The sequence below is a fragment of the Toxotes jaculatrix genome, chromosome 18, assembly GCF_017976425.1.
Source record: "Toxotes jaculatrix isolate fToxJac2 chromosome 18, fToxJac2.pri, whole genome shotgun sequence".
Classification (NCBI taxonomy): Eukaryota; Metazoa; Chordata; class Actinopteri; family Toxotidae; genus Toxotes; species Toxotes jaculatrix.
Window position 1 is genome coordinate 18116587 of NC_054411.1, and position 24034 is coordinate 18140620.

The window sequence follows — 24034 nt, forward strand, 5'->3', positions numbered from 1 at the left end:
AATAGATGCTCATATTTTGGGAAATGAATGGAAACCATTGATGCTATAGCAGAAGTGGCCCACATTCAAAATTCTGAAACCCAGTGTAAAACTATTGGCTATGCACCACTGATATGGTCCTTTAAGTCTCCGCTACCTATGCTGCTGCATGTTTTCATTAATAATATAGCAATGTGGCCTTTGTTCCTCGTGGGTGTCGCCCGGAGATCAGGGGGCGTGTGCACGAGGGGGTGGGTGCGTGTCGACGTCACCGCTCGGTCCTCACTGTCAACGCTAAAATAAAACGGGGAAAAAACTTTTCGGTCGGGCTCACAACTAAAAACACATGGTGGCGAGGAAACGGGGCTGTAAGAAAACCCTTTTTTTTCCTCTCCGGGCTGTGATGGTTGTTCGGACGCGGCACTGTTCGCGTTGCAGAGGAGGCTTTTTTTTCTCTCTCTCTCCTTCCTGGGGTCGCACAGGGAGAGCCAGCGGGCTGGATCAGTTTAGCCGACTTGCTAGCTAACGTCAAGTTGTAAGAAAGTGGAGAAGACGGTGGCTAAACGGGGGTTATCCGCCTACACCGACCTATGCGACAGATAGCAGGTAACACAGCTCTCCCCGCTCCTTCCACCACATCAGATACAATGCGCATGCTGTGTTTTTTGATTTACAGAATTGATATATATTTTTAACCGTACAAATCTGATGACTGCAACAGCTCTGTGCCTCTCTCCTGCGGTCTATAGCAGCAGCACTAAAAGCATACATAACAGCAGTGCTTGCAGTTTTGTTTTTGTTTTTTTTAACTTGCTCTACAAATTCGTGGGGTTACGACTTGGCCGCCGGCTCGGCTGCTTGTTACAACTCGTTCAACACCTGACTGCCTTGTATTGTGGGGCTGCGTTTACTTGTGATAATGTGGACGATATTAATGGCATCTGACACGCCGCTTGCTAGGTGTCTGCAATGCTTTATTCTGCATTTGCATCTGCTGCATGTTAGAAGGTAGTCAGTTCCTGCTAATTACACGTACTCTTCACATTGAACTGCACAAGCCGGTTTGCTATTGTGCAGCGTGCACAATGCTACAAATCACAAAGGAGAGTGTTTGTTTATTGTTTGTCTGTAGGCTAAATGCGAACATTTCTGTCCGCTTAAAAATGCCAGTAATCTTCAGTTATTTATCAGTATGCATTTCATGACCCACACTGCCTGCAGAGATTTGTTAAGATCAGTGTGGCCAAGGATTGTGCCTCCAGAGCTGCTACAGAGCGAGTCAGACCCATTGGTCTGGTGTAGCAATGCGGTAGACAGAGGCCGGTTTAGATTTCCAAAAGAACAGGGGAAATTGAACCGCTATTATTTATGTTTGGTCGATATGTCACGGGGTCATGGTTTGCTGACTGCAGCAGGAGAGTGCAGCGGAACAAGGTCAAACGTGGACGGCAGAGCATCTCTGCTGTCCGGGCTGTCAACCGCAGTGAGGAGGCTCGGTATGCTGCTCCTTCCCATGGGGCAGTGTGAACCAGCCTGCCAGGTGAAGAATGCCAATGAATTATTCAGGCACATGCTGCATATGATCAACGTGGCCCAGGAATGTGCAAAGCTGCTGCCGGGGACAATAAGAGGCTCTCAGGGCGGTGTGGCTCCTCCAAGAACAAGATGCCGCCTCAGCTTTCCTGTTGAACTTGCCACTGTCTAGGGAATGGGACACTGGAAAGCTCAGAGGAGAATGAGCTGCACTTCTTATAGCGGCTTTGATTTGTGGGAAACGTGTATCTCAGAGTTGTCAGGGATCCTTTGTACTTATTTTTTTTTATCCATTATGAAGTTTATTCTGCAGATCTTTCAAATGTTTCAAGAGCTCAAGAGGAAGAGCACAAGAGTGTTCTGAATATTGCCTCTGGTGACTCAGAGCAAAGCTGTAATCTTCATGGCCGTATTTAAATTGATGGGTTTTGCTTGTGGTACTTTGTCTTGAGGTGCCGTTTTCTTCAACAGCTTGTTCGTGTACTTTGGTTCCCAGCATTTTATGGTAAAGTATGCATGCATGACATTGGACAATTCAGAGTAAAAATAGAACTTTATGTAGGCTACATGCCTTAAGTGTCATGTGCTGCCTACAGGATAAACTACTTAGGCTGCTTTGCAGACACAATGCCTTCACAAAATATAAGGCTGCATTATATTAGGTTGCTACCTTCGTGTCGGCCAGTCGTAGTAATCTTTACGTTACGCAGTCCTAATCAACAGCTCTCCTGGAATAAGTGGTTTTAAGTGGCTTGCATCATTTCGGTGGTTTAATCAGAATTCCAGGGCATTTATCAGGCCAGAGTCCAGACCAGAGCAGATACAGTGTGTTGCAATAGCTGATGTTACTCAAGAAGAAATGAGAGGTCACGATCAAGATTCACTTTTGAGAATCTAGTGTTATCTCTGAACTTTGTGCCCTATTTTGGAGATTAATAAGGGTTCTTGTTTGGATATTGATAAATGGACAATATTGCTGTAAAAGCAGTTGTAATAGTTTTGGGGATTTGAGAAGCTGGGAAACAAAGCCAGATCATTTTTGTGGAACAGTCACAAGCTGCCATCGATGTCAGGAATTCTGGTCCTCACTTCAAGTTTAGGACGGTAAATTACCAGGACTATTGTACTTGATTTTTTTTTTTTTTTTGCTTATCTAGAGAAAGGAGCCGGGCAGGAGTCAGTGAGTTGCTGATGCTCTGACCAGACCCTGAAACATCCAGTCCCTTGAAACAGAGTCAGAATTTTTTGTTTCTATATGCAAGCAACTCTAGAGAGAGCCAAAAATATTACAGTTCAAGCAGTAACATTATATCTAAAGTGAATGGAAAAACAACAGTAGACTCGAAGATTAAATTCAATCGCTTCCCTCATTTAGCCAAGCCTGGAAAAAGACTATTTGAAAAAAAAACTTGCTTCTTTTTCAGACATGGTGCTGTTTCAGTTTATCTCCACTGATTGCATGTGATGTGAAAAGACAGGCTTTGAGTTTATTGACCTGACTGAGAGTAAACAGATCTCTTCAGTTAGTTTGTGCTCTGTGTGTGTCCATGAGTTTACAGTCATCAGTTTGCACGTCTACATCCCAAGTCAGTGTTTGCTCTCATAATTCTACCAATCTGTAAGATAAATAGAAGTTTCAGCAATAAGGAAACAAAAAGTGCTAATACACAGAGTATAGGAATAATAAAGTGCATTGTTGAAGTAAAATACAGGCTCAAAACTTGTTGCACAGTCTCCCACAGCCCCTTCTCCTGAGCTGAGCCAGTTGCATCATCCTGACAATCCCCTTTTCTTTCCTCGCTTAGCCTTTGTTTTCTTCTCAGGGATTTTTGGTGTGTCCTAAACAATGCACTGTAATCCCCTTGCAAAATGTGCATAATAATAGAGACCTTTTATTCCAAATGTAATGCTTGTGTTACCTACTGTATTCACAGCACCCTCTAACTTTTTTTCTGTTTCTGCCGTTCTGTTTTTCCCTCCGTTACCCTAAACGCTAGTGCCTCTCTTGGTCCTTTCATCTTCTCTTCCCTCTCTGTGGACTGCCCTGCTTGTCTAAAGCTCTCATGTTACTTGCATTAGACAGCCCGTGTCCTCAGCTTATTTTTTTCCCCTTCTGTCTCTTTTCCTTTCTTTGTGGACTGGATGAACCACACAGGGTGTCGCATCACCCTGTCACCACCACCACCACCACCTCAGTTTCTCTCCTGGCTCTACCCGGGATGACTGACAGTCATCGATTGAACATGTCCATCTGTATCACCCTCTCTGTGTCCTGCCCCCACCCTTCCCTTCCTGTCTCCTTCTCTGTTGTGTTTAGGTGAGTGATGGAGACGAGAGAGTTGACTGTGGTAGCTGGCAGCTTCGTGGGTTTCCAGCTACTCTTCTCAGTGGCCAGCCCGCGGCTCTCCTCTGCCATCACGCCAGGTTATGGACAGCTGTCTCCCACCAAATCGACTGAGTGGAACTCCAGGTGTGTCACAGGAAGCCACTACACCCTCTCAATAGACAGACGGTTTTTATAAGACTAACACGCTGGCAGTTTGATCTTGGTTCTAGGACTGGGCGCTATATTGGCTAGTAGGGTATATTGACATATTTTCAAACAGGATATAGGATGAGACAGTACCGTTTGTCAATGTAGTTTTATCTTTACATAACTTGTTTCTTCCACAAAGCTGCATCTCTCCTCCCTCTCACTTTCTGTGCAACACCGCCCCCGCTCTCCCTCTGCGTCTGCACACAAACCCTGCCTCACACACTTACAAGTTCTCCTGCAGCATGGAGGGAGACAGAGTGCCGGTCCACACTCCTGAAGATAATAGTAATTGTGCTCTATTTTAATCAGCCTGTTATTGTTGTTGAAAACAACTGAAGAAGTATTCTCAGAGATAGCAGCTTTCCCCATACATAGGCTGTACTTGGCTGGCCTGCCCAGGCAGATAAAATCAGCTCAGTAAATCGCACATCATAGCGCCTTTAATTTTCTCTTTTAAAGCTGCGTTCTGGCCACACAACTGTCTGAGTTACATGCGCAACAGTAACTGAGTGGTAACTAGAGGTTGCTCTGTGCACAGCTGCCTAACTAGTATCTACCAATAGTCTGCATGTGAAGTATTTCAGGCACATCTGTAAATTGTAGATTCAGAAAATAACCTGGTTTGCACTCTCCCTCTCTAAACTGCATGAGTCTCTGCATGCACGTTGTTCACATGCTGCGCCCCCCACCCACCACAGCTTAATTCTAAACCAGTGGGAAACACTAGATAGGCCTATTTTTATTAAATATAGGCTGTTTATTTTAAATAATTTTTCATTTATATGTTTTGCGGATGTGTATTTTCAAACAAGGAAGGAAACCCTGTCTTTGCATTTTATTTTGATCACAGTCCCTTTTAATAAAAGTGCTTGTGACAAGACTGAGATATATATCACGTATTGCCTTTCAGCCTTAAAATATCGAGATATGATTTTTGGACCATATCGCACCTACTTGGTACCATGTGGAAACCAGAGCTGGACTCAGGTTTGCAATGCTGTGGCAGTTAAGAGGTCCACCATAGGTCTGTACTAAAGGTTATGTTTTTTTCTATGTATGGCTCTAGTACATCACAGTAAAGATAGGATCCCTCATTATCAAATGAACCTTAGCCAGCCAGAAAAAATCTGCCAGTAAATTTAAACTGGGAAATACTTATTTGCTTTCTTGTTGTTGAGCTGGATGAGAAGCCTGGAAACCGTGAGTAACAGCTGGCCTGGCTCTGTCTGAAAATGACAAAATTCACCTATCAGCACTTCTCACTCACTCACTGATTAACACCTTACATCTCACTTATCTCATTTTCTCCAGCTTCATATTTACTGTGCAGAAATAAGCACAGTCTTAATCTCCTCATCTAATTCTGGACAAGAAAGTGAAAAAGTGTATTTTGCAAAATGTACAATTTCTTTCAAATATTTCTTCAAAGTTTTGTTATGATGTGTAACAGAAATTTAGCACAACAGTCTAATTCTACTGAGGCATAGGTTTTAAAATCCATGATTTTTTTTTTTTTTTGTTACAGCATACATGCAGATGCCACCCATCTCATATACCTTATGTCATGTGGAAACAGATGTGTCACAGAATACTGTATATTGACACCTAGTAGAGACACTGCTTACATATGTTAAAATGTCTAGCAGAGGCAGTAAGTCCCCCCAGATCCTGACACACCTTTTATGAATATCTTAGTTAGCAGATGTTGGCAAAAGAATACCATAACCATAGATCTCATATGCTGTGTGAAATTGTGTCTCTGTTCTTCTTTCCTAGAAATTTACTGTTTTATTTTAAAAAGTCTTTTAATTTTTTTTATTTTGTTAGCAGTGGTGGTCTTTGTTTTAGGCGAGGTGGCCCACCTTTCCTCTGAAACACTGCAGGAAACGGCCAATATTCATGATATCGTCACAGGTTTTGAATATATTTTAAAACTACAGCAGTACTGTTTGTTTTTAAGATATCAGAGGAATCTCATTGGATTTTACTGAGTCAAGGTCAAAAAATGTGACTACGTAGTCTTTTTGTGTTGAAGCTGTAAAGCCAAATGAGTTATTAAATACACAGAGAGAAGCTCTAAGTTTTTCCTCTTAGATAAATGACAGGACAGTCTAGAATGAAAGCACACCCACCAGCGTTTTGTAGTTTCATTTAATTGTTTTATGTTTGCTATTTCTTTGACATTTGAATGAAAAGTGTTCAAATTCAGATTGCATTGAGACACACTTCCAGAAAATACTGTTGTTGCATAACATTGCAAAGTCATGACGTCCTGACAGACTGACCCTATGAAGGTTTTTTGGTGATGCAACTCTGTTGAGATGGACCCTGATTCCCCTCTGGCCACACGTCTACAGTTCAAAGAGGTTTTAAGTCTCAGTGAAAACCTTGGGGGTGAAGTTCAGAGGGCAATAGTTTTTAGTTTCATAACATGTTTAACAGTCTGTTATTGCCTGTTATTTGTCTGTCTCTCCTCCTTTTTTCCCCTCTGCTCCTTCTGCTGTCTCACAGATAATCCTAGATTCATACAGCTATAATTTACATTAGCCTATCTGCCCTTAATTGAAAGCACAGGGAGTATTGACCAAGGAATTCAAAACAAGTCAAAGGCCAGGCACTGATGGTTCACTTTAGAGTGGTCTACTGTTGCATAACAGCCTGCTCCCAGTGTGTCACTATGTTCTTTATGTAACCACAACTTAAGTGCATGTAGAGGAGGGAGAGAGCATTTCCAAAGAAAGAGCAGGGTCGCGTGTGTTGAAGTGTTGAACACAGCTTTATGAGCTGGAAGACTGTTGTTAATATTATTTTCTGTTCACCTTGTGTTGTTTCTTTATTGTATTATGTTTTTACAAATAGAAAACTTCTCAATACAAGAACCAGAGTGTGGCTGTGAGACTGACAACGTGGCCTACACAGACAGCGATATGGACACGCGGTTTTACCAACTTCCTTTAGCCAACTTCCTCCATGTCTGGTCCATTGTCAGACACTTGACTCTGATACAGCAGTAATAGTGGACTCAGCCACACATACAGTGGTCAGTCTGTATACCCAGTCTTGGCCAGGGCTCAGGCAAGCAGCTGTGCCCCAGAGGCTGCACTCTGACAGTGGAGGAACTGTGATTCTAGTAGAGGAGAGATAAGAGCCACTGGGACTCTGGAGTATCTCTTCAATGGCTCACATAACTACTTCAAAGGTCAGGTCAGGTGATGCTGTATCAGGCCTGATGAAAAAGAAGTTACACTTGTGGACAGAGGACAACAATGATATAATTTTATACTGTATGTAAGCATGAAGAGACATGCAGAGACGTACGCACTCCCTATTTTAATGATCACCAGTTTTTTACAGTTCCTGACTGTAAAGTATTTCACCCTGTCATAATGTTTATTAACTTGATCTTGTGTGTTTGTGTCCATCCTCAGGTTGGTGTCGACTGTGCACGCTCTGATTGTGGGCTTGTTCTGTCTTTACATCCTGTGGTTTGATGACGCGGTCAACGCAAACCCAGTCTGGTAAGAAGAACAGAAACAAAAGCTAATTCATAAGTGAAATATCCAACGGCACTGTAATATAATGGAGCAAGAGAATCTGTGACATGCAGATGAAATGAATACCATCCTATATACCCTTATAAACAAAAAGGAAATGAGGCTGTATACCCAGTGGAAAAGGCAGAAATGCTGAGTCATTATGCCTTGTCATTCTGCCAGGCTAAAAAAAAAAAAAAAAAAAGTAGTGTGAAAGCATTAGGTGCTTTTAGGAGAAAACCGTCTTCTCACAGCTGCCTTTTCAGTCCGGCAACCACAACTAGCTCACAAGGGAGGGAGGAAACAGATGAGGGGATGAAGATGGGAGGTGGGGAGTGGAGAAGGATAGTCAGGGATGATGGTTAATACCTTTGGAGAGATGACGATGGTGTTCCCTTCATGAGAATGAAAGTGGGGAAGGGGAGAGAATGGATCTAACTTGTCAGTGGAGTCTCCAGAGAGTTGTAGATTCAGTGGATTTAGCCTTTGATTATTGTCTTCTCTGTCTTCTCTGTGTCTTCCACTCACTCTGCTGCTGCTGACTCTGTTATTTGCATTAATGGGTCCCGAAAAATAGGGATGGTAATTTCCCTCTGTTTCTTTCTCCTTTCCAGTATTTTAATCAGTCCCTTAAAACATGCATCTTCAGCTCTTGCTCTTTCTTTTCTCACCTTTCACTTATATTCTTTCAGCACTCCTTCCTTCCTCTTCCTCTTCTTTTTCTCCTCTCTCTCTCTCTTTCCCTTTTCCCTCTGTTTCGCTTCCTCTGTGGCTTTTTAGCAGACAGACTAGTTTCCCACCAACAAGGCTCCTTTTCATAGCAAACAACAGCAGCCTAGTCTTCTACTCCCTCCCTCTCCCTCTTTCTTCCCCCTCCCTTTACCACCACCAGCAGCAGCCCTTCATGAGCCTCCTCCTGCCTCTAGCTGTCTGTTGTAGCAGCGCACCACATCTTGGGCTGTTGAATCAATGCAGCATACCTCCCTTGCTCTTATTGTCTCTATGTCGGCCCCGGCCTGCATCACTGATAGAGCGAGAAAGGGGAGAAAAGGAGAGTGGGGATTGGGGGGGGGTGTCAGGGTTTCGGGGGGGGGGGTCAAGAGGGGCTCCCTCCTTCTTTCTGCTACCAGTCTTCATCTGCTGGGTGTTCAGGTGCTTAGTATTTTAGCCCCCTTCTCCAAACATCATTCTCTTTTTGTACATTTTTTTTTGCAAAGGATTCATCGCAGTTTTTTCCCCTCGTATTTCCCTTGAGCTCCCACATGACAATCCTTCTCCTCTTTGTGGGAACAGTATGTGTGCTCCATCTCTAGCCTTATTTCTTCACTTCTCTTGTTGAATTCCTCAGCTTATTCCCATCACCCACCAGCACCTAGCCGATCCCCAAGAATATCCTAATTCTCCTACAGCTCATCTCGTTGCAACACCAGAGTGCTGCAAGCATTAATGCTCCAGTCAATCTGATTGTATTACAGCAGCATTAAGACCTGTCACACAGCAGCATTGTTCTCCCTGCTGCTCTCAATACAGCAGGAGTGGCCAGAGCCCGAGCTGTTAGAAACCTGCATTGTTTTCAGCTGCTGCTCAGGCTCTTTCAGCGTGTCACTCTGGCTGGCAGCTCACCCTTGGCTGTTATCATAATCCATTCAGTTAACAAGCAGCGTGTCTGACCGCCATGCCTCTGCTGCACTTCTTGATTGGCTTGTCTGGACTTGAACTTGTGCATGTGCAGGGCTATCGGAGGAAACTGGCGGACCAGATTTGAGTCTGGTGTTGAGCTGAGGCCAGTCTGGAGGATGTGTTTTATGTAAGATATTATATTGCCTTCTAAGTGTGCATGGAAGGCGTTAGGCCTCATGTAAGAACATTTTCATATTCTCATCCTAAAACTCTCTCACAGTTTTCCAGGTGGCTTGTGTCAGATTCAGCAAACTCTCTTAACTGCACAAACATATTATATATATATTGTTTTTTTTTTCAACTTGATGAATGCCATCTGTTCTTAAGTAGATGCATGTTTGTGAGATTTGATAATTAGCGTCACTGACACCCACAAACTGTTTCAGTCAGAAAAATGTGACCCAAGCTAGAAGACAAATTTCACTCCACAGAGCTTCGAGTCCTGCTGTCAGAAATCAGCAGACAAAAACCTAATTTTGCAGTAGTCAGTTGTCAAATGAAATATTGTATGCACACACACCTGCTGTGCAATGACAGGGAAGTACTGCATGATGGAAAAATATGTTGTATTCTGAGTTTGTAGATGTTGGCCATAGCAGTGGTGACGTTGTGGGGTTTTGGTTGTGGATTTTGTGTCACTGTCAACAATTTGCTGCAAGCTGTCTTTGGTCATTGTTCCAAATCGGCTGTCAGTGGACATGTCTCACAGTCCAAAGATTTTGACATGTCTCTCTGACGATTGTCAACTTCAGTCTCAGACAGCCTTAAATTGTACAGTATTGAACAACGTTAAAGCAGCTCATGGTTTAGATGGGAGACAGTCAAGGGAATCTCACAGAGATAAAGACATTATTACAGGGAATGTTATATGTGCATGTGCAACACAAGGATGTTTCACTGAACAGCTTAACCTAAGACACATGTTGAAATCTGAAATTTTTATATATAATAGTATAAGTTGTCATGCCAAAATGCATATAAAATATTAAATATAAAAAAAACTGTTAACTTTTGATTTTTTTTTTGGTAAAACTGCTTATTTAAACTTTTAGTTCATTATGATTCTTAGAGGCTTTCACTTGTTACAAATGCAGACTTCTGTACAACCTGTACGTGTACAGACGATCTGGACCATGTAAGAGTTTTGTTTGCACTTACAAGAAAATTGTAAGTTCAAGAAAATTAATGAATGTTCCTACAAGTGCTTCTTGCAAAAGGCCAAATGACACCAGTGCGATTAAAACACTGTAAAAAGCTGCACGTGACTTTCTAAACCAAATTCCAGTCAGTTAACGGTACATTGAGAGAGGAGCTTGAGTTTAATTAACTGGAGCTGTATCACACTGATGTGATTATCAAGAAGCTTTTGGACTCTGTGACGGCAGCTTGCAGACTCTCTGACTATCACACTGTCACTTAGGTTGGATCTTATCCAAGCCGTGCTTTCTGCATTTGTTTCTAAGTGCAGTGGTAAAGTGATACAACTGATCCATTAACAGGGGGAAACGCTCTCTTGTGAGACAGTCGTTAGATTAGATACGAAATCAGAGAGAATGAAAGAGAATACATCGTTAGTGTGACGAAGCTGATGATGATGATGTTCCTGACTGACGAGTTCTGGGCAAAGTTGCTTGTTCAACAAACCGCTGGGTCTCAGTGACATGAGAAAATAACAGTTTCACATATGTGTACAAATACAACAGGCTTATTTCTGAAATGTCACAGTGCTTACTGCAGATGCAGATGGTGTGCTGCACAATCTCAGGTGGAGTATGCAGGATAAAATATGACATTGGTGAACCCAGGGTCGTCTAGTGTGTAAGGTGAGACATTGTACTGCAGGCGTGTGTGGGTGCACAGGCTTCTGAGTGTGTATGTTTTTACAGTACGTGTGTTGTGGCATTCTGTTACACAAGCGGTCAGCCAGCCATTTGCTATACGATACTTGTGACTGATACCAGGATCAGATGTCTGTTGAAGCAGAGACACCTTCATTGTTATTTTGAACAGATGTTATTTGCAAGGACGCCAAATGGTCACCAGAGCAGGTCACGGCTCCGTGGACTGAACTAACTACTGTCTGTTCAGAGGTTTTGTCAATGGGAGGAAACGAAGAGTCGATAACGTGAATATTCTCTGCTCAGAGAGCCATTTGTCATGTTATGGATTCACCTCAAACAAGCCCAACTTCTTCTCCAGCCTTATCAGCATGCTGCTCCCTTTAATCAGGCCTGAACCATGTACAAGGGTAACACAGCAAGCTCATCAGCATTATACAATCATTAGACAATCAACCTTGAGTGATCTTTCTCATGATGACTCATGATGAGTGTGTTAACGTTGTTATGTTAATTAGTTTGCAAAATTGCATCATGTTCTCTTTACAGGAGAAGATTATTGATCAGAAGAACACGATTTGAGTGCTTTAGAGTTTCAGAATATTAAGTAGCTTCCCTCTCCTGGCTTGTTTACCTTCAGGGCGGTAGTGTTACAGCAGTGTGGAAAGTACCTTTACGCTCTGTTCTTTGCTTCTCCACAGGGGTGACCCCAGTCTTGTCAAGCTAAATGTAGCCATAACCTGTGGTTACCTCCTTTATGGTGAGCTATTTTTGTTTTTGCTTCTGTTGATCATTTCTTCTAGTACACGGTCCACCACTGTCAGTTAGTCAGCGTACTGCACATGAACACAAAGGAAAAGGACATTGGCCCTGAAGTAACGTACAGTTATCATAGTTACAAACACAAAGGCAGTGCAGGTCCTTTTAGATTAAATTGCAGTTAACAACTAGCAAAGTGTGACACATGCACTGCAACCCTGAACTTTTAGACATTTTACAGAGGAGCAACCGGACATTAAACAGACTTCACCCTGCCAGCTCCACAGTACAAAGTCCGTGTAATGTCCAATTGAGCCCGTGTGTGAATAGAGCAGGTCATTGTCCCGACAATTCACAGCGAGCGAGCGAGTGGGTGTGTTGATGACGTTTCTGTCCTGCCTCCTGCACGCTCTACCCAGGCGCCACCACTCGCCTAAACCAACCAAAGTATTTCCAGTAGGTGAGAATTCGTCTCACTTGGAAAATCTCTTGTTGTGTGCTGCATGTTCAAAAGAGCAACTCCAGACAACGTCTACACCTAATTATCTGGACCTGATTCTCTGGGCGTTGTCCGGAGTTCATATGTCATGACATGTCTTATACATTGTCTTATACAACTGTTCTCCACATTTCATGACCTGCTCTTAAATTCACCTCTGGTGCAGTTGCTCCTCTGTGAAGTAACTTGAGGTGTAGCAATTCACACTTTGACATGTGAATTAACAGATGCATTGATTTAAAAAAAAAAAAAAAAAAATCTTGTAACATTATTTAATATGTCAAAGGAAACAATATGAGTAAGAAAGTCCTTTTCATTTTGCCAGCCTCTCTACACTTAACTCAGACAGTTTTAGAAACTGCAGGTTATGACCACAATTCAGATTTAATTTGACATTTTTCAGCTTTAAATGTCTTTTACATGGTCTCAAATAAGACAATACAGTAATACCAATGTAACCTTCCTTGTTCTTGGCTTCAGTATTGGTGCAGTTGTTGGTCTTTGCCTTTGACAGTTATGTACATATTTATCTTCCTAGCCAAACAGACATATCAATTTGCCATCTCCTCTCTCTTCTCTAGACCTTGTGCTCCTAGCTTGTAATTGGAGCACAATGGGGGACAGCTTTTTTGTCTGTCACCACTTGGCGGCGCTCTATGCATATGGATATGTGCTGGTGAGTCACTCTTCAGGAGCCAGAGTGTAGAGACTAAGAATAGTAATTTAACCGGATTGATGCTCGTGTGTTGTACTTGTGTCATTTTGCTTGTGTGTATTTCTAATAGCCTGTGTGTTTGGTCATTGCAGACTCGTGGCGTTCTTCCTTACTTTGCCAACTTTCGTCTCATTTCAGAGTTATCCACACCGTTTGTGAACCAAAGGTGAGTCAGTGTGCTAATGAATGATGTCCCAGGATTCATTTGGTTTTCTCACCGTTGTCTCACCTGACATATTTTCCATCCTGACATTTCTTCATCGCCTTTTTCCCTGCAGGTGGTTCTTTGAGGCATTAAATTACCCCCGCTCACACCGAATGGTGGTGTCAAACGGCGTTGCCATGGCGGTGGTGTTCTTCCTGGTACGCATTGCTGTCATGCCATCTTACTGGGCCAGTGTATTTGCCACCTTTGGCACCCCAGACTTTGAGCGGCTGGGTTTGGGTGCCCAGGTGGCCTGGATCACCTCCTGCATCGCTCTGGATGTCTTGAACACTATCTGGATGTACAAGATTGCCCGTGGCTGCTACAAAGTCTTGACTGGGAAAGGAGGGCGAAAGATTAAAGAAAGAGCAGAGGCGTCACCTTCCTCAGATAGGAAGTATGTCAACAACCACATAGACTAAAGACACGTAGAGTTAAAGGATGTGTAGACAGGGAGAGAGGCTGGACACCCAGGAACCTCACAGCCTCTCTCTTTTGCTATAGCCTCAGCGTCCTTCCGAACCCCGCTCTCGAATCCCCAATTTTAGCCTTTGATCTCACTGCAGTTGGCTAGTGGACCGGGATAAGAGTCCTCAGGTGACGCCGACACAGGACAAGGAGACTGCTTTTTGACTCACTCAAGCACCAGCCTTTGCAGCCTCAGTGTTTTCACTGACAGATTAGTATCCTGCTGGGTGATAGCTTTTGGTCGCAGACGACAAGGTAGAGCTCACAAGCACACGTCTGTCACTCGCCTGTTTTGCCCACTACCACCGCTCCTCTCTCATCTCCTCTCAGTCTCCTCTCACGCTCAACTTCAGCCAAAGCCCGATCCTCTGAAGTGCCTGTGAAAGACAGGAAAGCAATAATATAGGAGGAATAAGATCACAAAGTTTAACAAAGCTCAGCCCCTTCAGACAACAACCATCTCTCGCTCGCTGGCGCTCCTGAATGACTGGAGGCCTCTTCTGTTGTTCATTTTCCGTCCACACTCGAGGAGACGTGGCCTACAGAGCGAAGAACTCTCCCATCAGACTCATACAGTGTTTGTGAATCTATAGGGCTCTTGTCTTAAACTCATCAGACCTCACAAAAAGAGACAGAAAAACACCATAATGCCTCTTCTACAGTATCACCTGCTGTGGCCTCCTTGTAACACGTGGCGCCTGCCTATATCACCAGCCATGCCCCTCCAGACTCCTTAGAATTTGGATCATGTATTTAAAAAACGGAGACAGACACACTCTCTAACATCCTTAGTTTCTCACAGGACGATTTTTGCCTTTTTTTCAGTATTCTTGGTGTTAGCAGCACTGTGCTGTATGTGGCTCTCTTTATTCTCTTAATTTTACACAGTGTCAAGTCCTTAGCAGTCACAGTAACATGTCTAACTCATATTACATCCATTGCAACCCTCTGCCTCACTGGATAGAGCTCCTCTATCCAGCTCGAACATTTGGTTTTGTTCTACCTCCCCCCCCCCAGTCTTTGTCAGTCCTTTCATCATGAGTTAATTAACTTTTTTTTTTTTGTACTGTACTGTAGGTAGCCTTTAAAATGTTAACTTTTGTGATATCACTGGTTCAGAGGGGCTTCTCCTTCTTAACTGTCCGAACTGTCTTTAGAGCTTATCCCAGGCAGTGCAGCAACATCACTTTTCTCACTAAACTGTCCAGTCAGTGCATCTTTCTAGAGAAACACTTCCCTTTATCTCCTCTGCTCTCTGTGACTCTGAGATCCTAAAAGAGGAAGGGAGCGAAACAAGTTCACACACATGCACACATACACACACACGCTCACACACATCCACTTGTGGATGTGCAAGTTTGCACATGCATAGCATAGCATGCAAAATATACACTATATTTGGTGCCCTTCTACAACACCGACATGGTGCTCTTCCTTTTGCTGAATGTTAGCAGTATGGCATTTCTCAAAGTTCTTTGTCTAATTATCAGATTCATTTCGGAAGTACCAATCTGTGACAACAATATGCTGTTGAAAGCAATGTGGCAATCTGCATGTTTGTTTGTTTTTTTGTGTAAACAACAAAATAACACTATAACGCATGGAAAGATTGACATATTTCTGCAAAGCCTTAGTGAATAGTTAAGATAGATGAATAACATCTAAATATTAATTGCATTAATCCAATGCTGAAAAGGGTTTGTCTTCCAAAAGTGCATGTCTTTTTGATTCCTTTCTCCTCTCCCTGCATGTCTGAACAGTATATACACATACAGTAACTGTGCAGGACTGTATGGCTAATTCACTAATGCTTATCACATTCTCTGTGTGACAGCTGGCATTACTTGGTTTTACAACTTTATTTATACTTCCTGTTGTAGAGTCCGCTGTTAGCAGATGCCAGTAACTACATAGCTGATATCACGACAGACAGAAACACATGAGGATGTTTCAGATTTGGCTTTCGCCACACAAATACACTAGAAATGGATGATAGGAAATGACATCTACAGATTGTGAGTTTGTACTCTGTTCACATTTTTTACTCTTGTTTCCTTTTTGCTTAAAAGAGTACCCCACCGATTTAGCATTGCACTCCAATGACATGGTCGGGCTCGTAATGTTGATGTCAGGGACAGGTTTCTTTTTTATTATTAAAAAAGGATAAAAATCGATGCAGTAGACTAGAAGATAACAGCCAGGTTTCCATCCAAATGTAGCACAAATTTAAATCAAATTCCAACAATAAATCTGCAGGAAATCATTAATGAATGTGTTTTTATCCACCACTGTTATGTGAATATTAGGAGATGATACAAGGAGAAGAGCTGGTGGAGCTAACTCCACCCTCAGTTCTATAAGATAACATGCTTTAAAAGCACCACTCAAACCTCAAACAGCGGAAAACAATTTAGAAAGCATTTCTGATTTTTCTTACATGTCTTAGTTTGCTGAAGGTTACAGTCTCCTCTCCTACACGCACATCAGGTGGCTTTTGTCAGTGAAGCAGAAGCATGAGTGATGTTTCAGTCACGTGCTTCACGTAGGTCATTACTGAGTCTGTTTCCTTTGCACCCCTATTGTAATATAGTATCAAGTTTTGGCACAAACTGAAAATGCATATTAGAGACAGGTGGTGTTTTTTTTATTATTCCATTCAGTATTCTTTCTTGTGAAAATCTGGTGCCTAATTTGTCCACAATGCAACGCGACCACCACTTTTTGGAGTTTTGGGGTGTGTTGTACTAGTAGCGGCTGATGAAGCCTCAAACAGAGATGAGGAGCGGGATACAGAAGTCTAATAAAGTGTTTCTGACTCCATGCCCCTAGTTTTCCTTCTAGTTTTCAGCTGACTCGAGTGACATCATTTGAGGCAGTTTATCAAACTTTGCACAGCTCCTTTTGGAGCCACTAAAGGCTTTATACGATACACGCAGTGCACCCCAAACACCCGGCAACCAACTTTGATGCATAAAATCGGTGGAGTTCCCATTTAAGTCCTGGTCTCTGTAGTCGCCTAGATAGTTATAATAGTCGGAGAATGTCTGGTGTTTTCACTGTGGAACTATAAAGCACACTCCCTGTGGAGCAATAACTCAGCGATCTCCTGTATTTCTGTCTGTCACCACAGAGGAGGGGCTACAGTAACTTGTGCCTTTACACAAATTGGTGGATGTGATGCAGTCAGATTTGGATTAGCATGATCTTTCTAATGTAATATCCAGTGATTATCTTGTCTATATTCCTATGTATACTCTATGTGTATATTTTTATAATCTGCCTGCACAATGATTAATCCGGCCAAGTATTATAATCCAAAGCTGAGCCCTCTCGGGGAGCCTGTTTTTGTGTTGATTTTCGTGCGCTCCTGAATACAGGGACATGTCTCTGTGAATGTTGTGATGGGTCATTTAGTGGCATTAAGATGAGCTTGCAGTGTCCAATGTGATGAGAATGGAAATCAAACTATATTTTTTGACATAAGCTCTTGCAGATAAACAGATAGTTAACAGGAAGGCTGACATCTCATTTCTCTGGCCTTCTAAACTCAAAACTGTGAATAGTTGTAGAATTAAACTGTAACGTCGTTCAGTCAAGGAACTAAAATAATTTGACTGCAGTGGGGGAGATTTTACTGAGACTGGCTGAGCACTGATGTTGATCCACTTCTTGTAGCATCATCCTGTGCTTTGTGGATGTCTCTGGGTTTAAGGCTTATGGTTCAGACAAACTGTTGAACAGAGTTTTTGTACTTGTCAGGATTTTCTAGAGAATATATTTCAAGACCTGATATTTGTGCTGTATGTCACACCCTGGGGCTGTTTGGAAATCGACAGAATGAATTAATAGTTGATGAATTTGATAAGGCTGCTATTGTAAGGCCATGATGTTTATTTAATCTGTGCTAAGTTTTGTATCAGGTTAGAACAACCCAATTGCCTTTGTTTCTTTGGGGAGGCCAATGTTCATTATATTACATAATGAATATATTTAAATATATATCAAAAAGGTATATACGAATCACCTCAATTCCCTGGTCTGAGACTGAGTATTGATCTCTTAGGTACATCATAACAAAGCTGCATTAAAATTGGTACTTAAACAGTATATTGTGCTGGTTCTCTCATGGTTACACATGGTACTAAACTGAACTGTTGTCTCTGTCCCATTTTTGTTCTTCGTAAATCCTTTAATTTCAAGTTCGATCCTAGGTATACAATAATACAGGATGGACTGAATCTCAGTGTATCATGGATGGAGCCATTTGTATAAATGGTCAAGATTGACTGGAAAACTTTAAATCAAATGATTTGCCAGTTTCTTTGGGTTATTTTTTTTTTTTCTTTTGAATGACTCGCCAGTGTGGTCTCATGTTTCTTCCCTTGTCTATTTTTATTTTGTCTCTTAATGCAATGCAGTTTCTTGTTATGATCTGTTTTGTTTTTTTTTTTCTGGAGATTTTAATGTGAAACAGCCTACACTACACACTGGCCTTAGGGTCCTTGTCTGAGCATTACCTTGTGACCACTACTAATGATCATGTAATTGTAGTGCTGAACGCTGAGACTTACTTGAAAGTGTTGCTCTTCAATAAAGTTGAAGACAAGAAAAAAATAGTTGGGCAACTTTTTTATTCTTATTACTTCAGCCTTTTAACTTTTGTATTATTTCATTGGTTTTTGAACAGTGATGTCAGCATGGGAATGACCTGTTCAGTGTAAGGCATCCGTTACACTGCATACTGAGCTGGTCCAGTCATTCATCAGCTGTGGGCTGGTAGAATCACACTTCTACCATGGCGCTCCAAGACCAGCTACTGGTAGTTGGCACCATTGCTCTATGTTGCTCTTCTACTTTAAAGTGTGTGTGTGTGTGTGTGTGTGTGTGTGTGTGTGTGTGTGTGTGTGTGTGTGTGTGTGTGTGTGTGTGTCAGAGCTGAAAGTGATGGAGACATTCAACGAAAAAAGAAGGGTGAAGTACAGACTGAGACGTTCAAAATGAGATGAAAGGGTAAAATGAGAGGTTTGACTGAAAGAGGGATAAAAGAAAGATATGAAGGAGCTTGGAAAGTGAAAGATTTTTTGGGGGGGTCTGAGCCAGGGTAGGTCTGTGATTGAAACCATCTCTCTCTGTGTGAGTGAGTGTGTGTGAGTGTGTGTGCACCAATCGGTCAAGGGGCTTGGTCAGAGACTGTGCTTGAGGAACTTTACCAAACATGGTCACATAACAGAGACTCAATGAAAATTTCCTCTTGCTACTACAGCACACATTCATAGCGTGGGCTTCACTCATGCACGGGGTGAATATCACCACCTGCATGTCGTCGTACACAGAGAAACACACCTGCATGTTACAAAAATACACCGTCTGTCATCACTTGATTCAACAGTTTCTATCACATTACAAACACAAAGAAGCATGTGCAGTACGCGGTGCAGTTTTTCATCGCTGATTCTGCAGGAGAGCCACCGCCTCTCAGGGGTGTTTACCTCCTGTCAGCTGTGTTTGCAAGACATTTTCACTTAATGAATTCAAGCCTCTAAATGTCAGATCCCCTCTTTTCCTCTTTACAAGGTCCAATATCTGTGTTTTCGGGTTTGTTGTTGTGAGCAGAGCAAGCTAGCCACGATTCTGAGGAAGTTATAATTATGTAAAAATAAATAGATTATAGGGAAATGCCTATTTCAGGAGGAATCCATGGCGGAGACCTTTCCCAGACTAGGAGAAACAAAAACACAGAAAAAAAAAATCAACATTCCAGACTTCGAGGAGGCTATAAACAGAGCCGATTTTACAAGGTGCTTAAACCCTTGCACTGAGGTGTTCAAAATGACTTTTAAACCAGCTTGTTAACAAGCAGCACCTCAGTGTCACCACCTACCTCAGCCGAAGATGTCATGGGCCTGTCTCAGCCTGTGAGTAAGGGCCAAGATTAAGAAGTGTGAAACCATGGACAGTCCATTTTGTGCCACTTTTGTAGTGTAGCTGTAGGTAATGCACTGGGTTGGAACTACTGAATGAAATTAGCACTAGTTCAAGTATATAAACTGTAAGATGATGTCAGTATAGACAGTGAAAGCAGTTGAAGTAAATTGTGTGTAAACAGTGGTTATGTGGCCAGAAGAGCTGAAAAAGTTTAATTTCAATTTCAAGTCCAAGATGTGAAAACTGCCAGTTCAAAAATAAAAATCTGCTGAAATGTCACACTGACAGATACATTGGTGAGAGCAGCTAAAGTGTCAGTTAAGTGTAAGTCATGAAAGCCCTTGAAAAGCGCAAAGAAGAATCTTATAATAAAGATGTAAAACCCGTGAGTATGAGCGTGCATCGCCAAAGGAAAGCACAGCGACTTGATTGAATAGGTCTGAGTTGACGCTTGTGGTTTTACTGACCAAATCCAGGTTTGTTTGAAGCTTCCTGTCCTACTGTAGCGACAGGTTGGAATTATGATGCCATGAACTCAGCCTCCAGAACTCCTCTGAGTTGCGTAGGATCTTGAGGCCTTCTACCATAAATAGCCAGACGGAGTGGAGTGAGGAGAGGGGTCGGTGGGTGGGGGGGGGGGGGACAGCTTACTGTAGAAATGCCCAACCGAGTTTCTGAAACTGCGTTAATCTCCCCCTCTATCCCTTCCTCTCCCTCCCTCTTTGTGTTTCTGCATCTTTCTTCCTAAACATTTTTTTTTGTTCTTGAGATGCTCTGTCTGCGTTTTGGCAAATTTCATGACTCATGACTTGGCTTGACCCTCGTGCCTCCGTAACAGCATAACTATACCCGAAGCTCTCCTGCCATTCAAGATGTCTCTCCAGTGGCGTTTGCTGTTGATGTATTTCTTTACTCTGAAATGTGCCGTGTGTGTACAGTATATTTCAGTCCCAGTAGGAATTGGAAAATGTAATCATCAAACAGCTAAACCGCTCCTTTGTTTGGATGGCCAGATTGCTTATGATCTTCCTAAGCACTTGAAAAACCCAACCTCATCCATTTAAAGTGCAAATACTGTAAATACAAAGCGCATTATCACAGAATTTCTCCCTGCAGTTGATAAAACTGTGACACATTTATTGTCTTTTCTTTAAATGAGGCCTCTTTACTCATCAGCTACCGTCCACATGACACTTTGCAACACTGATAATGTGCCCAGAAGTAGCCTATTAGCCTAAGTGTCAGATGAAGCCGCAGTCAACGTAAACAGTAAATCCCAGCATGCAGTAAATATCTGACTGTAGTCTGTTATTTTTAGTGTGAGGGATTCCTCTTTCATAAGACATTACATCTCAATCCCTCTCCCAGTCAGCTCAGGCCCTTCCCTTCTCCCATCATGCCCAAATAAAGTGTCCGAATTCCATGTGTGTGCTTCTTCTTCTCTCAGTGAAATGTTTATAAGACCCTCGCTCGGTGTGTGTGTTTGAAAGGGAATGTGACGTAAATGAGCATGTGTCTATGCTTGTGCACTTTTTGTATGCAGAATGCAGAGCGCTATCTTCCACAGGCAGTTTAATGAAGGTAATCTGTTGTAATGTGATTCTAATTTGATCCTATAATCTTGGCTTGTCTTAGAAACATTTTTAAAAAACAAAACAAAACTTTTACTTTGTTGTAATAATATAAGGTTTATGATCCATTGTGATGCTTCTGTATTCGATTTTTATTGGATTTTAACATGTTTAGTAGTCGGTTATTGGTGCACTAAGTTCAGCAGACAGGATTTTACAAAATACTGAGTCCATATTCCAGCTGTGGAACGTTATAAGCATAACCAGAGTTTTTTAAAAAATATTTATTTTCCTAATCATTTTAAATGTTCAATTATAGTGACCATTATAAAGCCTTCTCCACACTGCTGGGATATAATTCTAAGGATGAAATACTAAATCTCACCTTTCAGCTACTTTCAGCAACTGCTTCTTCAGCTTCGACTGCAGTGCCCATACAACATCTCACATGCAAACAATACATATTTTGAGACATTTTAACCGCTTTACAGCATTTGCATGTGCGACTTTCACGTGGACGGATTATGAGACAAAGGTCCCCCACCTCTCCTACATGGGAACTAGACACCCAGACTGAAAGAAATGCAAAATGGTTTGTAGTTTTTGGCCCCATTCCTCACCCCTAAACCTGTGCCAGGAGAAATACTAAATACTTTTCATTATACTATAAATGCTTTAATATTTCTGAACTGAGTCACTCAAATTGAAATATATTTGATAACCTGTCTTCAAAACTCTCAAAACACTCCCTCCCAGTTCATTAAAAACCCCAAAGTCCCAGAAGCATTACAGAGAACATGACCTTGTCCTCACTGGAAGCTACGACCTTGGAGCTCACTGAGTGTTTGCTGTTTTACCTCTCTCTGTAATGTCCTATAGTTCCCTTTTATATCATATCTCAGATCTATGAGTGAATAAAACTCAAAATCTTGCTATTAGACCCACTACTCTCCCTTTATCAGACTCATCCATTGCAGAATTACAGCTCAAATGGAACTTTTTCATATTCTCTGCAGAAAAGTTCATGTGATTTCTGTTTTTATTCTTCAGTCACCTGATATTTTCATTCCAAGCGTAAAGTCAAATCTCACAGCTGCAGTGTGTTACACTGTGAGCGTCACTGGAGTGCTGTGGTCTCTCATGCAGACCATTGCACTACAGTAATTATTTTCACCTGTGTATGCATAAATCTGCTGTGGACAGACTGAAGTCCTTTGCACTGTTGCTGGGTAACAGTGTATGTCCAGTAATCTTGCATTTGCACCCTTTCATTGTGTATCGCCACCGCTGTAGCCACACGTCCCGTACTGTAACTCAGCTGTTTTTGTCACCGCCACTCTCTTTCATCCGTCCCTGGTCTTTCCAGAATGTTCCTCTCCGGCTCCATAAGCATGCCTATCATGTGTATGGTAGTGACACACGCACAAACACACACAAGGGAGCGAACCGAGGGTGAATCATGCTGTCCAGGGAACCGCCTCCTCTGTCCCTCTGTGACTCTGCGCTCCACAGACCCCCTATATCTGCTGCATTCCTTTCCTTGTCATCCACCAGGCTATTGGGGGAAAGTGGAGTAACACAGTGTAGTAAAACAGGAAAATCACCTCATTGCTACCAGAGTGACGTCAGGCGCTCTACAGAAGCTTCCACGCACTGTCAGACGAATGTCACATATGATGCTATGAGCTCCACAGCAGTGTATGGGTGAATGTACACTGTCTATATTTTTTGATACAACAGCCAACGAAAGAACTAAAACTGAACCAATCATTTGATATTATCCAGATCCAGAACAGCTACTAAATGAACCTTGTGATGAGGTTGTTTTGTCAGCTGCTGTGTCCAAGGTAAAGAATGAACTTTTAATCTCGGCTTTTAAGTCAACATGGACAGGAAGTCCTTGCTCAGAGGACAGGGAATTTTCAAAATCTTCAGGTCCAGAGTGACCCACGACCACCAGGAAAAACTACATCTGCTGAGGAAGATTGTGGGTTACGAATGAAAGCTCCTCAACAGGTTCCCAGTATATTTCATGTTGGGCGTCCTACATTAAAACAGGTTTTGCTTGGTGAAATCATTTTCTCTACTTCAACACGGCCATTAAAAGATCAGCAGTTCAGTGATGGAGGTCAAAATACGTTTTGTCAGTGCAGTACATTTCAAAGGTTATCTGAAGCTGACATGGGGAGAGGTAGACAAGAGTCAAATTTAAAGAGAGAGAGAGAGATAATAGATAAATAGATGGATAGATGGATAAACACACACATACACATTTCCAATCAATTCAGTGATAAATAATAACTTTGGTGATCTCTGGACTTTTCACAGTGGCATCATCAGGTCAAAATTTCTATTATTATTGTTATTATTATTGTTGTTATTATTATTATTACCTAAGCACTAGCAATATTCCGTCCTATTCTAAATGTTTATGTACATTTTTTCTCATGTGCTTACTGTAAAACTTGACTCGTCACCACAGGGTATAATGTGGTGAAATTAAAAGGGGAACGTGTTTGGCATTGACCCTGTGATGCATTTCAAGGCTGTGACTGACAGCCGGGGTTCAGCTGAACACGGCGGTGACATAACTTCAGCAAAGTGCATCTCAGTACCAGTGCAAATAATCGCTGTCCGACCCGAAGCTGGAAAAAGTGACACTGATTAAATCTAATACCCGAGCGGTGACATCACTCCCACCGATGAGGAAGGAGGCTGCGTCCGGATTGGACGGCGGCCCCGGCCAATCAGAGAGCACACACATGGGAAGAGTTTAAAAAAGATTCAGAAAAG

The 24034-nt window shown here is 42.2% G+C and overlaps 1 protein-coding gene across 1 annotated transcript; it reads left to right on the plus strand.

The window, feature by feature from the left end:
- The first annotated feature begins 286 nt into the window (after positions 1 to 286).
- tlcd4b (TLC domain containing 4b) lies at positions 287 to 18359 on the plus strand. Its single transcript, XM_041062450.1, has 7 exons — positions 287 to 585; positions 3830 to 3982; positions 7477 to 7566; positions 11801 to 11859; positions 12939 to 13033; positions 13165 to 13238; positions 13351 to 18359. Exons 2-7 carry the CDS (start codon positions 3837 to 3839, stop codon positions 13697 to 13699), a joined length of 813 nt encoding a protein of 270 aa, XP_040918384.1. The 5' UTR covers positions 287 to 585; positions 3830 to 3836; the 3' UTR covers positions 13700 to 18359.
- Positions 18360 to 24034: the final 5675 nt, after the last annotated feature.

Excerpts from the sequence above, each read along its gene's own strand:
- tlcd4b (XM_041062450.1), top strand. The coding sequence starts at position 3,837 with ATGGAGACGAGAGAGTTGACTGTGGTAGCTGGCAGCTTCGTGGGTTTC. Across the intron at positions 7,567-11,800 it reads GTCAACGCAAACCCAGTCTG|GGGTGACCCCAGTCTTGTCA; the intron begins GTAAGAAGAACA and ends GCTTCTCCACAG. Across the intron at positions 11,860-12,938 it reads CTGTGGTTACCTCCTTTATG|ACCTTGTGCTCCTAGCTTGT; the intron begins GTGAGCTATTTT and ends TCTCTTCTCTAG.